The 17,367-nt window shown below is 43.2% G+C and overlaps 1 protein-coding gene and 1 long non-coding RNA gene across 2 annotated transcripts; one reads left to right on the forward strand and one right to left on the reverse strand.

Moving 5' to 3' along the window:
• The first annotated feature begins 5,919 nt into the window (after window positions 1–5,919).
• LOC307089969 lies at window positions 5,920–7,870 on the forward strand. Its single transcript, XR_013812636.1, has 4 exons — window positions 5,920–6,039; window positions 6,422–6,512; window positions 6,822–7,017; window positions 7,240–7,870. It is a non-coding gene; the product is annotated as an uncharacterized lncRNA (long non-coding RNA).
• A 578-nt stretch (window positions 7,871–8,448) lies between these two features.
• LOC307090581 (uncharacterized protein) lies at window positions 8,449–16,175 on the reverse strand. Its single transcript, XM_079757306.1, has 6 exons — window positions 16,029–16,175; window positions 14,056–14,777; window positions 13,586–13,788; window positions 12,605–12,718; window positions 12,406–12,523; window positions 8,449–12,285 (listed from the first exon to the last, which is right to left on the reverse strand). The coding sequence occupies exons 2-6, from the start codon at window positions 14,393–14,395 to the stop codon at window positions 9,368–9,370; spliced, it is 3,693 nt and encodes a 1,230-aa protein (XP_079613432.1). The 5' UTR covers window positions 14,396–14,777; window positions 16,029–16,175; the 3' UTR covers window positions 8,449–9,367.
• Window positions 16,176–17,367: the final 1,192 nt, after the last annotated feature.

Below are 17,367 nucleotides of genomic sequence, written 5' to 3' on the forward strand. Positions count from 1 at the left end.
TTTGCACACAGAAGAAACAAAATTGTCAACCTATCACCCAGCATCGAGGACATCAAAGCCAGGTGGCCCGCTTTATTTGAGGCATCTCAAGTGAGTTTAAGAGTTAGGAAAATTAGATATGGTTACAAATATATGTATTATTGTAATATGTTAGGCTTAAATACTGGTTTCATTGTTTGTCTTCTAGATTCAGGATGAGTTTCACAGAATCACAATGGTGAACCTTGAATCCAAGTCCATGTCCAAGCTGGATTAATACGCTCCCAAGCTTCTGAGCCTCTTCCGGTCCGAGGGAGGATCCATGGGGTTGAGGTTGCATGCTATCCTACTCAAGGTATCCTTCAGTTAGTATTTTATTTAATCACACTAGGGCAACGCCCGTAGGAAGCAGGTATTAGCTTATTCACGCTCGAATGTAACCTGTCTCATGAAATTTGGACACATTACACGTAGGCAGTGTCACACAGTAGAGAGTGACACCGGAGTGGATTTTAACTACCGTCCCGGACAAAAGAGACACAGCTGTACGATATCAGAGTTTATTTACTAAGCCCTACTTCTTTACTGGGACAGTTTTCTGGGATACAGGACTTTCCAGAATCAGTTCTGGTTTCCAGGAAACATAAGTAATTACAAAAAGCTTTTCATTAGGCTGGTCCCTGTCATAGCAGTTCAGAGGGACTATTTTAACAATAATTTACCGTTAGAAAATGCAGCTTTAACAAGTTAAGGTCAGAGAGTGATTTTCACACCATGAAGTTGAATAATGCTTATTTTTTAATTTCAGGCTCCAAGCAATCGAAGCATCCACGTGACAAGAGATGTTGTCATTCGATGTTTGATGGTGTACCTTGGGGAATCGACAGATAAACTCTTAAAAGAGTATGATGTAAGTAAAAGTACATGTTGAAATACAACATGTAAATACACTTTGGCAATTTTAAATTACTACTGCAGAAATAGGAGGTTTCACTTATAACTCCCCATCTCTTTCTTTTCTTCCTGAGAACTCACAAAACAGTTGAGACATTTTTATAGAGAGACTGAAGTAACCTCTGATATAAGTTGCTTAGGATGACTTTAAGCTTCAAGAATGAGCTCACAGTGCTATATCATTTGTTAATAAGCTGGTTGGATCCTTTTTTAACTAATCTTGGATAACAATGTGACAAATGGCGAAATAGACTGTGACCGTCTTGCATTTTAGGAGATGTTCAATTTGGTCATTAACATTTTGCTGTAATGTGTTTGCTATTTTTGCTGATGAATACGTTGTGTCACAGGACCTTGCTGTACAAAAGATGAAAATCTACAATATGAAGACTAGTACATCAGAAGATCCCGACGTTGGTGTCGTGGTGGACGGTATCAAAGTTCTGAGCGCTCTGAGTAACATGCCAAGGGCTTGCTCCATGCTCGTTGGGTTAGCATACGCAGTGAATCTGGCCTATCCCAAGGAGCTCAGGTACACATTTGAGGCCTTCCAGAAGCTCTTTCTCGAACTGGAGAGTTCGAAGCTGTCCCCAAAAGTGAACAGCCTCAAAAATAAGCTACTAGCTTAAGAAACTAGCGGCTTAAGAAGCGGACTGCAGCTCGTGCAGCTTGTTGATATCCTGTTTTTCATTAAGGGGGATTCAATTACTAGTGTGAGGAAATTAAGACCACTGTGAATTGCATTCTTAAAAAGCTATTTTTTTTTCTTATTTACAAAGTTATCTACACTAAAGAGTACACCGAGTTTAAAATAACTTTACTTTTTTACTATCCATAATGCTCTCTGTTAACATTTATTTCAGTTCTAAAAGGGCACAAGAGGCTTTTAAGGAAATGCATGCAGCACTCACCTAAATATGTACAATCCATAACGTTAGCTCTCTGGCTCATAGCTCAGCAGACTAGAATACCTCCCGTTGCCACGTCGTAGCTACGGTCCGTCCTATTTACGTGAAAAACTTCATATTTGGATTGTAAAGCGCAGGAAAATATAAATTAATCTTAATTTCTTTTCTTTGGCAAGTGGCCATGGTATAAGCGGGATAATGCCCTTCGAGGTGTCAAAAACATGTTTGATCGATCGTAGTTAAAGGGGACTACTTTTTGAGGAAAAAAAAGTAGGGGATCCTGGGAGTTAAGTGTTTTCAGTTGATGTAAGGGGTTTTTGAAGTCTTTGTTTATTGCTGGGTTCGGGGTGTTGTTTAGTTGTGTGCTGTTGAATGCTTACATGTGTGTTTATTGTTGTCGCCACCATCACTGACTGTGTCATGTTTGTTCATTGGGTGTGCTGTTTTCTCGTGCGTTTGTGTGGAATAAAAGTAGCCTGCAGTCGTGCGGTGTATGGGACGCAGAGCTACAGTGGAGCTAAAACCTGACTCTGCTTGCTTCTTAGTCGCCGCTACAATACATTTAATAAGCATGCAATACGAATAAGAAAAAACTTGATTATTAAAGTATTTGAATTGTTTTATGATGCTGGCAAGGAAGAAGTAGAATAAATGGGATAATCAGTCTTATTAAAAGGGTTTGGGCAAGCAACCACACAAAAAGACATGATTGCTGCTCTTGTCGCTCTCGTCTCTTTCTGCAAACGACATGCGGGGAGTTATGTAGAGTTACGTAGACTGATAATCCCTCTATTGGTCAGTTGAAAATAATAATAAACAGCTTCTTCTGAAACTGAAAATTTTGTTCATTTACAGAAGCACCTTGGTGAAATAAATTAAATGTAACAACAGCTAAGGCAGCACCCTTCCTAACTATAGTGAAATAAAGCATGGGCTTGTGTGAAGTAGCCTACAGTCACACAGTCTACACACAAAACATTAGTCAAATAAAACAACTAAAACAGTCTGCAGGGGAGAGGGGGGGGATATCAATAGGAGGAAGGTAATATTACATTTTAGCAACAAAGTGTAGTGTGCTATTGACATGTTTTCGTTCTGCGCTGTCTCTTAAGAGATCGCATATTTTTTGTTGATATGCCGGTCGGCGCGCTGTTTGAATTTTACAGTTTTTGTCTCTTCGTTTCTTTTATCGCAATTTCTACAATCTATCGACAGAAAGTCGTACCTGAGAGTGTCGACGGCGGGGCCGTTAAAACAGTCGGAGCTGGGATATCAATAACGCAAGACATTGCGGGATGCTCAGAGGCGAGTGATATTTAAAAATAAATAATGTTTAGCAAAAAAGTGTAGTCTATAGACATAATGTCTCAGCTGGGAGAGTGTCAACGGCGGGGCTATTATCTCGATCTTGCCGTTGTCTTGCAACGTCTGCGTCCGCACGCGTGTTTACGGTGTGTGCGTGTGTGTGAGAGCGTGTGTTTATGCGGTGTGTGTGTGTGCGGTGTGCATTAGGGGTGGGAAAAAAATCGATTCTCCGATGTGTGGTGAGACGCAGGGGGCAGAGCCCTTCTTAATGATCGGGGCCGGCACAGCCAATGGCTTGCGTCTCCACCTTATTTATTCACGAGTAGCCCTTGTGTCGGGAGGTGCCACAATTGGTCTCCTCGTTACTTCCGGCTGCGCCCCTCCCGTCAACCGGCTGCCGGTATGTACGCACGCTGTTATGGATGATCTGACTCTGATTTGTTTGTAGCATGGTGATTTACTTTTTCGTACTGGTTGCTTTGCAGCGCTTCTGCCTGTCGCCTGCTGGTGCCCTGCCTCGGTTGGTGGTGCGTGTGGGATTACTTTTTCGCACTGGTCGCTTTGCAGCGCTTCTGCCTGTCGCCTGCTGGTGCCCTGCCTTGGTTGGTGGTGCGTGCGGGATTATTGATCGTGTAACATCCTCGATCCCCTACCGAACGTTAAAATCCAGCGGTGCTCCGTGAGCTCGCTGACTTGAGTAGGGAGTTGCCAACTTCCTGGTATGTATCCCCTATGTTAGATTGCTATTGTGTTTTTTTTAGAATTATGTTTAGCACTAACAGGGTGACCTGTATACCTTCTAGGTACTGCCGATTGCGTCATTGCCGACTGCTGTTTTTGCCACCCGTTCGCTTACCTGCAAGGCTGCCTTAGCTGTCCCGGGCTAGCCTTGAAGATAGCGGCGAAGACGCTAACAACCACTCCTTTTTAACCTGATCCGTTTGTATTGTCCTTGTGTGTTTCCACCTGTCCGTGTCGCAATTAGTGTGTCTGTGTGCGTGTAGACTGTGTGTGTGCGTGTGCGTGTGTGTCCTGGGGAAGTGTTTGGTTTAATTTGGGGGATTCTGTCTTTATTTGGTTTTGAGTCCAGTTTCTGTTAAGCCACTGGCAGGAGGCCTTTTATAGCTGCGGATAGCCAGTGGGCTATCACGCATGTGTAATATCTTTTGGGGCCTGTTTGGTGCATTTGGGTTTTATTTTTATTTCTTATTTGATTTCCTTTTTTGTGACTTACAAGTTGTGAGTTTGGTCGTGTGTATATGCTTCTTCTACTCCTTTTTGTTTCCAGGTGCTGAGTGCCCACGGCAGGGAGGCAACTAGATCCCATAGGTGGTGGTGCCCTTTCTTCCCGAGTGTCTGTCACGTGTGCCCTTTTGGATTCTCTTTTTATTTTGCCATGTTGAACCTGCCTTTTGCTTTTGTTGTGAGTATGTGCGAACACGAGTGACTGGTTGGTGTCGCTGGTTTCTCCCCTCCGCGTTCCTGGTATCTTGCCCCCCCCCTTGCCGGTAAGCCTCAGCCCTGATCGTTCTGTCTTTCCCCAACGTACAGTGTCATCGTAATTGTAATGTTTGTGTGGAACGTACATGTTGTAGTCAATAAAGACAACCTATTTTCGTAACCTCGTCTCTGGTGCCGTTAGCCAACGAACGTGTGTGCTAAGTTCTTGTTTTCCGTTCATTGATTGATATTTCCCTGGGTGCAATTCCTAGGGTGGCGTTGTCGCTTACCCCCGTTTCATCTAATGCCACAGATGCATCGCGATTCTCTCTAAAACGATTCGCTTTCGATGCAGATAAGTTGATAATCGGAATTTTAAAAATTACATTTGTTCGCCTTATGCAACATTTTGTTCGCCTGAGATGGTGGATCGTTTTTTGGAACAGCAGCCGGCTATCTGCGCCGCTTTACTCTCTCCCCAGGTGAGGAAAGGAGAAGCTGATCTCTGTACTCTCACTGAGACAGATGTCTCCAACGCAGAGGATGTAGAAGGCCCTAAAGGCAATGAAAGATGCTACTACACTCATATCAGAGGAGAGCAGCCCCACAGTATGTTTGATTGCCCCACTGCAAGCTCAACTCTGCCAGGAAATGATGGGCAACATTGCAGAATCATCAATTACCCGCGAGATGAAGCAGACCATCAACGCAGCAAAAGGTACAACTCTGACCTAGAGAGAAGCCTACTTCGTTCAGCTTCTGCTCTAGACCCGAGATTCAAGGGAATGCCTTTCCTTTCTGAGGAGGATATAGAGGAGCAGCGGCGACTGGTCATTAGGGGCAAGTGGGGCTCGGCCCCACCTACTCTCACAAGAAAAAAAAGGAAAAAAAAGAAAATGAAAAAAGAAAAATATAAAACAATATATATATTAAATAAATTATACATATATATATTTAAAAAAAAACTCCCCAGAAAGTACTGTAAAATAATAAGTTTGGCGCTTTTAGTTCATTTTTAGTCGACCCTGGCTTGCTTCTTCAGAATGAGTTCGTCTGGAGGGGCAAGAGGGGCTCGAGCCCCACCAGCCCAATGTGATGTGTATTGGACTTGAAAAATTGAAATGCGCATGCTCAGAGTGTTTCTCTGTTGAAGTGGACGAAGATTAATTTGCTTCTGGTGGGGCTAGCCCCACCGGGACCGCCATGGACATATATGGTTCGTTCCACTACAGTGTAATTTAATTTTTCACCGTTCATTGGCTATAGTGTGTGTTGTGATGAGTCATGAGTCGAGTGACCTCCCACCTCCCAAGTCCGGTAGTGAAGAAGAGAAGGAGAACGATAACTTTGCTAACAGACATGTCGGAGGCACACAAATGAAAACGAGTCGACTGAGGTAGACCATCTATTGGAGCACAGATTTGAGACCCTTAGTCTGGAGGAACAATTAGAGGTAAAACGCCTTATGTCTTGTGCTTCTATTTATGTTTTACCCGGCTTATATGTTCCCACTTGATTTCTTCTCCAGGATACTGCCTAGGCCTATGGGAGGTGTACTCCATGGTATAATGATATTGGGTACAGCTGTTTGCAGTAGTATCATTTTATTCTGAGGTTTACGGAAGCTTAGTTTAAAGTTTAAAAACTTTTAAAAACTATATTTTTATTATTGCAATGTTTTGTCAGCAATAAAAGATTATATATATATATATATATATATAAATAAATAAATAAATGATACACGGAGAACAGTCACTTAGATCAAAAACAAAAAGCCCAGCATACTGAATAGTGTTAAAGTATATTTTTATTTGTAATGGTTGTGATGGCCCCAGTACCTGCCTGCTGTCCTTGTGAGCTGAGGGCTGAATAGAGAAAGGGAAACACCAAGCCAGGGCTACAAACAGCATGGTGGGACACTGACACGTAAGTAAGACCAATGAAGGAAGCTCAATCTCTATTTTGAAATACTTTTGTTTATTTATTTTTCTTATTTGGAATATATTAGGGCTGTAACTTTTTCCAAAAATGAATTTCAAACGAAATTAAAATGCCCCGTAATTTGTTTGGATGGATGTCTGTATTCCTGCAAAGCCAGTAGCAACGGTAATAAAAGTGAAGGGGTCTAACATTTTTGTTGAGAGATTTCGGCAGTTTAGACACTGTTTAGCTATGACTGCCCTTCACAGGTCAGATGTTGAACTAGATTTTTACATACAATCCTGTGTTGTGCAGGATAGCCGGGAGCAGGCGGAGTCAACGTCTACAAAGATCGCCACGACTTTGAAAACAAACGGTGACGTCACGGACACTGGTTCGTCATTTAAAAGAATAACAAATATTAGCCTAGCCCCACCTGTTTTTTACATGTAGAAACGCCACTGTAGAGGAGACATTTGGAAGGGTCGTTGCTGAGGCTGCATCACTTGAGGTAAATAATGCTATTTTATTGTAACATTGTACGATTTTTCAAGGTTTACCATTTCCTTTGTGGAATTATAAAATTGTACAGCATAACACACAATTAATTAAAATAAATGTCGACCAGCTCTTTATTTTATTTTTTTATGTGGTTAGGATTGGAGATATTGACATATGGAAATATGAAAATGAGGCCGCTGTGGTAATCTGTTCTTGTTGTGTTTACCTACAGCAACAGGTGAGAGTGGAAGATGAGGAAAGCCAGCCCAACATAGAGGACACCCACACCACTGAGGAGCAGAACCACAGCTCCTCCACTCCAAATAGAAGAGCTGCCCCCTCTTTGCAAATCCCCTGTCCTCCTAAGAGACGAGCTTCATCCTCTTTGTTGGAGAATCTACTGGGGAATACCTTCGCTGGTGCCACAGCTCAGCACCCCATCTCTGCCTATGCTGAAGTTGAGGAGGAGGTTTAAAGTGCCGTGGTGGTCCACCAATTCCTCTCTCTGGGGACCCTCTCAGCTGGTGGAGAAAGAATGAGGCGGTGTATCCCCTGCTTTCCAAGTTGGGCAAGCGATACTTCTGTATTCCGGCAACCAGTGTCTTTGCAGAAAGATTCTTCTCTACTGCAGGGGATATTGTGACCGCCCAACAGAGTACACTCACACCAGAGCATGTCGACCAGCTCCTGTTCTTACACAAGAACTTGCATATTACATCCACCAGTTATTAAGCACTTCTACTGTTACTGTTAGTTTAATAAGTTTGCACTTCCATGGTACACTGCCATTATATCATTGTAGCACTGTTATATTTCTGTTTACTTTTCTTCCTCATATTGCAGTGTTTTTATATGAGCTGAATTCCAAGCCATACTTTTTGCACAATGTGTTGAAATGCAAGCAGCATACAATTGTGTAGCATAGAAAATGCAAGCTGCATTGATTATTTCAATGTTCATGTTGAGAGTCATTTGTGAAAGAAAACCCTTTCCCTAATAATAAATATTGGAGAAGGTAATTCATCTGTTGATTGTCTTTAATGATCACAAAAGTAGGAAGTTATTAGCCAACTCTGAGGAGCAAACTCAGATGTATATATATATTTTTGAAAATCACACATGGAAACGTTCATAAAAAAATTGTTGCATCGATAATCGGTCTAGAATCCAATCGTGAGGTGCCAAGAGACTCCCACCCCTAGTGTGCATGCGTGTTGCGTACGTGTGCATTTGCGCGTGCTGTGTGTGAGCTGCAGCCTGCTTGGCACATGCGCTTCGACCGTCTTTCTGAGTTACTTGTGAGACAGGCCTGCTATTATATAGTAGTAAGATAAGATACGCCTAAATGTTTTTCCTTAATCTGTTCTAGCATTCCTGTTTGTACTACTGTAGAGCATCTATATATAGTACCCTAATGTACATAACACAGTCCAAAACAAATACTGTTTCAAAAATTTATTTCAAATAAAACACTGCCAGATTACAATTTATCTTATTTATATTTTTAAAAGATATAGGCAACATAACTCATTACTGACTTCAAAATAACATGGGTGGGAAGAATTTCTCATTTCTATTGTCATTTAGAAGGCACTTGGATGATGGCTGATTTGTAAGTCAAACTAATTGGAATCTGGGGCTCAGTGAGGCTACACACCTGTGGCACATTGAGTAATCAATGTGCAACCAGCCATCACCACACACCCTCAAGGAGATACTCTGCATGGCACCATCATCATCTGTAAACTACATAAACCGGCCTTCAACAGTGTGTTTGGAGGAGCAAGCCACCTAGGTGGAGGGCGGCATCCACCGAGATGGAGTCTAGCATTGTCTTTGTTACAATGCTGTTATGCAACTGAATATAAATTCAAGCATCATCAAATATAAGCAACTTGCTAAAGTTTGGCCTTGGGTAGACTGGAGACATTCATAGCAGTCAACGGGAGGAACACTCGCGTAGGAGATGACCGGACTCGCCACGGGGGGGGTCAAGGGTTTATGATTTGTTTTTTTCAGGGTCTGACTATGTTTTTATAGTGTTATTTTTCCTGCTACGTTTTGCTTTTTTTTTTTCCTTTTTGGATTTTCTTTTTTGTAAGCGCTCACAAAAAAGAAAACAGTAGTCGCCGTAGTATGAACCTAGACCACAGTTCATACTACATTTATTTAAACATTACTTTTTCCTTATGTCATCAGCTTGCGGATACATGGTCAGGTAAGTAATTATTAAAGTAATCATTCTGCTACAAGGAATGAATAAAGCTTTGGATGCACTCATATCCTGTGTAAACATGGCTGTTGATCATGTTTTGCAAAAGAAATGTCATCTCATCTTTAAGTAAAAGAAGAACTAGAAGTTACTTGGGTGTGTGCACTAGATTTATGTGTCTGGCCATACTGTAGGCCTTCCGAAACGCTTTGCCACAGACTAAACAAACATGGTTCTTCTCTCCAGAGTGGATCTTCATGTGTTCGTTGAGGATCGAGGCCCGTATGAAACCCTTCCCGCAGGTGTTGCACTCAAACGGGCGTTCCTCAGTGTGATGGAGCAGTGAGTGATTATTCAGCCCGGAGGTCGACCGGAAGCGCTGGTCGCAGCCCGGAATGTGGCACTTCAAAGGCTTCTCCCCCGTGTGGATCATTTGGTGTCCCGCCATCCAGGACTGGGAGACCATCTTTCCACAGTAGGTGCAAGGGTGGCACACCTTCTTGTGATTCTGGTGTTTGCGCTGCTCGTGCTTCTGCAGGGCTCCCTTCTCTTTGAAGGACTGGCTGCACTGGCCGCATGTAAAGCGCCGAATTTCCCTGGACTCGCTGTGGCAGAATTTGACGTGACGACAGAGGTTGGAGCTGCTGGAAAAGACCTTGCCGCAGTCGGCGCACAGGTAAGGCTTCTCGTGCGTGTGCACCCGTAGATGACCCGCCAGGTCTGTGTCCTGTTTGAACTTCATGGCGCACTGGGAGCACTGGAATGGGAGTTGGCCTGTGTGTTTCCACTCGTGTCGAATAAAGAAACCCAGCTTGGAAAAAACTTTAGGACAGTGGTGGCATTTGTAGGGTTTGCTCAGCTTATGAGTGTTCTCATAGTGCCTGCACAACTGCTTAAAATTCCCAAAGTCTTTCTCACAAAGGGTGCACTGAAAAGGCGTGTGAGACACCTTGTGTCGTGCCAGGGTTTTGGCGTCTCGTAAGACTCTCCTGCACACCTCACAGTAGAGCTGGTTGTGAGTGCGCTTGTGCCTGTCTAACGACAACTTGTACCTGTAAGACTTTACACATTCATCACATTTAAACAGACCCTGGCCAACTTGGTCCTCGCCTGGCTCTATCTGCAGCTGTTCGACGCAAATCTTCTTAAAGTGCATCCTCAAAGACGCCATGCTCTTGAACAATGTGTCACAACGTGGACAGATTAAGACACCATCAGGGAAATGGGTTTTCATGTGTTCCTTGAAATCCAGCTGCACATGTTTCTTGCAAATGAAACATAGGCTTCTTAGAGCTGAGGAATTGGTCTTATTTGCAGCAGTAATTTTTCCTAGTGGCGCATCCTGCTCTTTCAATGCCACCAAACCATCATCGTGATCATTAAGGGCAACAGAGGAACAATAATTCGAGTAACTGGACAAAAAGTTGTCTTGGCCGGGAGCTACGTGAGAAGGGTCCTGGAGCAAGCTGATTAAATCGCCGTTATGTTTTTCAATATTTGCTCCATCCTTTACTTCCATTTCATTTGGGCGCGGAAGACTGGACTCATTGCCAGATAGTGACATCTGTGGACAGAGCCTGCTGCTGTGCAACACCGTTCCACAGTGCTTGCATGGACCGGGGGTCTGCTTCATCTGGCGTTTCTTCTGATAAGGCTTCTGACGTGCACCCTCTTTACTCCTCCGAGAGCCTAAGGACCGCTGCACTTTCGAGGACTCATTGTGAACCATTCTGCTGTGCCGTGTCAGGTTTGAGTTGCAGGCGAAGCCCTTACCGCAGTCCGTGCAAAGGAAGGGTTTCTCTTGCGTGTGCACCCGTAGATGGATAGCCAGCTCTGCCTCTTGTCTGAAGCTCATGGAGCACTGGGAACACTGGAAGGGGAGTTGGCCTGTGTGTTGCCACTCGTGTCCCATAAAAATATGGAACTTGGAGAAAACTTTCGGACAGTGGTGGCATTCGTAGGGTTTGCTCAACCGGTGTACGTTCTTGCAGTGACTGGCCAAATGCTTAAAGATACTGAAGTTCTTCTCACAAAGGGTGCACTGAAAAGGCGTGTGAGACACCTTGTGTCGTGCCAAGGTTTTGGCATCTCTCACGACTCTCTCGCATATCTCACAGTAGAGCTGGTTGTGGACAAGTTTGTGCTTGTTTAACTGTAATTTGTACTTAAAAGATCTTTCACATCCATCGCACTGATAGAGCGCCAGGGTGACCTTGTCCGGCTCTATCTGCAGCTGATCGAAGCAAACCCTTTTAAAATGTAGCTTTAAGGAATGCATGTTCTTGCATACCATGTCGCATTGTGGACAGGTTAAGACCCCGTCAGGAAAATGGGCTGTCATGTGTTCCTTCATGTCTGTCTGCACATGCTTGTTGCAAATTAAACAAAGGCCTTTAGTCGATGAGGTTGAATTTGCCACAGAAAGACTGATTTTTTCTGTGTCCTGCTTTTTGCAGGTGACTAAAGTTTTCTTGCCTTCCTTGGGGGATGCCAGCTTGACGAAGGAACGGTCTGTGTTTGAACAGTCAGACAAAGAATCCTCCCCACTGGAACTTCCAACAGGCACCACGTAGGAGACGTCATCGAAGATGCGCCCTGAATCAGCGTCCTCATCAGCCACGACTGTATAAGTAACAGAAGGGAACGGGTTGATGGAGATCTGTTCACTGGGATCCGGGATTAATCTTTGTGTTCTGGGCAGGACTTGTTTGGAGGTCATTTTCCTTCTGCCGTTCTTCTCTTGTAACAAAATACTTTTCAACCCTCTGTTTGACCTTACAGGTCTGCGTTGCACAGCAGGACCGTCGTCAAGCCTTTTCAACAGGACTACGCAATCTTTGCCAGAAACATCCATCAATTCCTGACTGCTCGTCCCTTCTAGTGCCTCCTTCTCCACGGCCGTCTCCGACATTGCAACTGCAGTGCTTGCATGTGGTCCTTCTATCTGTGAACCGCATCTGTGGACATCAGGCAGAGAATGGGCCTGATGCCCCTTCTCTGCTTTGATCTCATCCCCGACACAGAGGTGCAGAGCTGAAGTTTCACATGCACCATCAAGGGGACAACCTGAAAATAGAGTGAATTACAATGTTGTTACGTGATGAGTGTGAAGTAATGGTAATTGGAAGAAAAGCCTAGTCCAATAAAATAATGAGCTTTCAGATTGCCCTCATAACAATGGCTTACCATTCTTATCCAGAAGTTCTTTCCGACAACTAAGAAGAGTTTGGAGCTCGCCGCGGTGAGCGACTGACTTCAAACACTCTTCGAGAGCAGAGGGAATGTCGGCGAGCATGAGGGCAACCTGGAAGAATTGACACGGTCAATATGAAACCAATAACGATAATCAAGTTCAACTGTCAATCAACATGTTGCATTGGCCGACCTGTTGGATGGACTGCAGAGGGAAAAGCTTTTCCAGTCTGGTCAGAAAATGCCATGTTACGTTGGCCAGGGCCTCATCATCATAGCTGCAGCCAAACTCTCCAGGGAAACCAATCTGATGGAGAGGAAATGCAAACTTTGTGATCATTTGCGCCATTAGAGATATTATTAAATTACATAGTCTTTGTAGGATAAGATTTTCCTACATTTTCTACGATTTTTCTGTTGTTTATAGAAATAAGTAACCAAGTTGAATCGATAAATTAACCTCCAAATTCCAAAGGATGAAGTAAAAAGATCAAGAGATGTTATGTGATTATCAATGCTTACACTTAACCTTCACATTGAGTATTTATTGTTGAATTTGCACAACTTAGCTCAGCAAATGTTCTGCAGTAAACAGACCCAGAAACCCAGAGTGGGCACATCTTGTCAGAATCAGAATCAGAATCTCTTTATTGTCATTGCACAAAGTGCAGCGAAATTAGGGTAGAGGCTCTCAAAATAAATGCTTTTTTAAAAAAAAAAGTTTTTTTTTTTTAAAACAAAATGAGAAAAGGGTTATTTAAAAAAAATATATATAGAATGTTAAAGAATTCAAAAACAAATATATATATTTAAAAATGACTTATATATTTTAAAAGTGGGATGAGTCTCTCAGGATGCTATGAGCTCTCCTGAGGCAGTGTCTATTGTAGACATCCTCAAGAGAGAGAAGAGGACATCCAATGACTTTTTGGGCCGTTTTTATGACCCTCTGGAGTGCTTTCCTTACAGCTGCAGTGCAAGTGGCAAACCACAGCGAGGTGCCGTAGCTTAGGACAGTCTCAATGGTGCAGCGATAAAAGGTCAACAGCATTTTTTGGAAATACAGTCTCTGTTGGGCCTTTTTCAGAAGCGCCTTGGTGTTTATTGTCCAGGTCAGGTCCTGTCCTTGAGGAACAAGACAACTTACACTACATCCATGTTTTTCATTTCTCACCCGTGCGCGTAGTCCCTGAAGAAGCTGGGTCTTTTGTTCAGTGGAAAGTAGCTCAGGGACAATGTCTGTGACCATTGAAACAAACTCCTCAAGTATCCCATAATCCGACACAACTTGATGCTGGACCGTGTGCCAGATGGCCCCGGACACCAGCCGGACAGGGGAGAGCAGGAGACGCAGAGAGGCGAAGGGGAGAGGGGGACCTGGAGGTAAACACAGGAAGCGGAGTTGCAATTACCCAATATGGATAAAATTAACTAATTCTGCCAAGTTCAGGAACCTCTTTGGACGTCTTCATTTTAGCATTACAGTACACACATGCCGCTAGAGGAGCTTCGATGAGGAAAACACAGGAAACAGATTGTGTTTGTATGCTGAACTCACCGATATGTTCATCCACTCTGTCAACATTGGCTGCACACGCTCACATGAGTTTGTATAGAGAATGTCGGAAGAGACGGTCTTCCTACCTAGTTGTTCGTCCAGGGTTTCCTGCCGCTGCGGTGTCGTCGGCCGGGACATGAACTGGTTCAGCCTAGTTTGCCCAATAGCCTGGCCTCTGCCCCTGGAGTCCCCTGAAGTCGTTTGGAAATGTGATGATCCGGCATGTGCCTCAGACGGTGCCTCTTCCTCTCTCCTCACCCCGCAAAGTCGGACCCAAGGGTGCCGTGTCTTGAGGTGCCGGTGCAAGTTGGTGGTGGACCCTCCTCTAAATGAAATATTTGCCTTACAAATATTACAGCTGCCTATTGGACCTTTAGTTGTTTGCCTAAAATAAGTCCACACACTGCTTTTCTTTCTTCCTGTCATTTTTAGTTGGTTTTGCTCATTGCTAAGGTCAAGAATAAGATGCGCGCTGCTCCCACTCGAGAGCAAGTTACAGGTCGGTTTCAAGCAAGGACGCCGTGGGCTCCATTTAGTCCGAAAGGCTTGAACGTCCCTGTGCCAATTTTCCGACTGATGGACAGTGTATCAACCCTAACCTGTTTTATAATAAAACAAATGATGGATTGAATATTACAACGTAAATAATTGTTATAATTTAATTAGTAGGTACATTTCAATTACTAAGACGCTCTCTCCATACTATATCTAATATTATTTAATACACTGCTGTAACAACGCAGTGTATTAGAGAACAGTCAGATCGGCGGAACCAGCAGACGCAGACAGGAGAGGGAGAGAGACGGACCTGGAAACACAAGATGGACACGGCATAGACCAATCAGATGAACATAAGGTTAACATTTGGTGATGAACATGGAGGAACCTTTAACCATGGATGAACTTTACATGTGAACTTGTAGGATCTTTACATGTCAACATGAATGGACTTTATACGTGAACTTTTAGGGACTTTACATGTGAACATGTAGAAAATGTACTAGGGAAAATGCGGGTACTTTACATGTGTAAATGTAGGAACTTTATGTATGAACTAAACATGTGCACATGGAGGAACTTTACATGTTAACAGATAGCAACTTTACACATTACTCTTGTTTTCAGACTGTAATAACCCGCCACAGAGAACTTCACTTCACGTAATAACATACTGGAGGTATGCAATGTATAAGAACCAAAGATAGTATATAAAATGGATGTAGCATCCGGGCAGACCTCAGTTATTCAAACTGCCTCCAATTCTCTTGGCTTATGAGCGTCGCCATCTTGTCATAGTTTGACTCCGCCTCATTTCCTCTAACCAAAAAAGGACATTGATGTGACGTCGGGGGGAAGGAGATACGCCCATCTAGGTGTCGTACACCGAATTAGCTCGGCATCTTGGCACCGGAATGAACAAGAACAATGAACAATGAACAACAATGAACGCAGTCGAGGTCGAGATGACAGAGATAGCATGCTAATCCTGAAAACTAGCCTCCGAGGTGGTGAGGGTCAGCGGCTAGCTGTCACTCAAGAGGCCGCGCCCCTAATTATTCAGACATTTTAACCTCCAATAAAATAAAATCTATCCGGCTAAAAAAAAAAATTCACCCCGCTCAGTGGTGTCATGGAGATATGAACTAAACATACTGACTGGAATGTTTTTTTGGACCAGGCTGTAAAAAGATTTAATAAGACTGAAAACGGCCTGTTTAACAAGTGAGTCAACGACGAATTGCTCACTTTTGGTACCACCTCGTAGTGGCCACCCGGTGCTACTGCAATGTTTGTCACTTACGCATTGGATATTGGTAGAACCCGCTGTGGGCTTGATAAGAAAGCGTGTATTCAAACACAAACGTGATAAATCCTGCGGATACTAGCCTTTATGAGCTATAAAGACACATGGATTGCACCGTAAACAACGTTTAGTACATTGAAGTGAGAATCAAGTAAGATTCAGGTCAGAGTCCAGTTAATGAAGTTTGTCCGTTGCCCGCAATCACATTACAACACACTCATCTGTTCAGTTCACGATGTGTATTTCCTTACTCACCATTGACTTCAGAACTATATTCTTCAATTCAATGTGTCCCCAGATATTACATTGCAATAAAATAATATAATCGTTCAAAGGCAGATAATCCCGGAGAAGTTTTGATGGTTGTATCGATGTTGTCTCAGGAAAAGCTGTCCCGGGCGGCTGGTCCGTCCGCTATTGTTGACCCGTGAAACAAGGTAATGTTATATTAGTTCCCACCGAAGAGTTTCGGTATCGGTGACTAATGTCTAATGAAATGCGTTTTCTTTAATAATAAGGTATTCTCAATGTATAAATACATTTTTTAGAGGTGCATTATAAAAACTAAATATTCCTTCTAATTTGCACAAGAAAATGTTGACATTTATGAAGTCTCCTAATTACGCCGAATTGGCTAAATGTTTTTCCTTAATCTGTGTTAGCGTTCCAGTTTGTACAACTGTAGGGCATCCATCTGTAGTACCCTAATGTATAAAACAGTCCAAAACAAATGTCTGCATGAAATATTTATTACAAATAAAACGCGGCCAGATTACATACAATTTATGACATGTTTAAAATATGTAGGCTACATAAAACTCCACGCTGACTTAAAAATACCTTAGGTGACCATAATTTCCAATTTCTATTGAATAATTTGGAAGGCGCTTGTGGAGCGGGTGTTAGTCTGGGGAAGCTGCTGTCATTTTCTTCAGCACAAGAGGCGTGATGAACCTCAACGGGCCTAGTTCAAATGAATCTGTACGCGATTTGCTGCTTGCCGTCGCTTCCCTGTCGTCATTGTGTTAAACCAGCCAATAGCGCGCCAAAGGGAAAAGCCAGCTTGGTGATTGGCTCCCGCAAAAACGTATCTGAGGCCGAAATAAATGTATCGCTCTTCTCCAGACCCTTGTGCAGGGCAAACTCAAATTGCCGGCAGAATGGGCGGGGCTACCCAGTCCACCGTACCACCTGACCCTACCCCCCTTGTGTTTGGAGGAGCAAGTCACCTAGGTGTAGGGTGGCATCCACCGAGATAGAGTCTAGCATTGTCTTTGTTACAATGCTGATATGCAACTTAATATGAATTAAAGCATCATCAAATATAAAAGCATCTTGCTAAAGTTTGCCCCTGGGTAGACTGGAGACATCCATCTGAGTGAACTACCCCTTGACCGCAGTTCATACTACATTTATTTGAACATTACGTTTTTCCTTGTCATCAGCTTGCGGATACATGGTCAGGTAAGTAATTATTAAAGTAATTATTCTGCCACAGGGAATGAATCAAGCTTAGGATCCATTCATATACTGTGTAAACATGGCTGTTGGATCATGTTTTGCTAAAAAAAATTAGCAAAACATGATCCAGGTG

Source organism: Pollachius pollachius (genome assembly GCF_949987615.1).
Source record: "Pollachius pollachius genome assembly, chromosome: 19".
NCBI classification, from domain to species: Eukaryota; Metazoa; Chordata; class Actinopteri; order Gadiformes; family Gadidae; genus Pollachius; species Pollachius pollachius.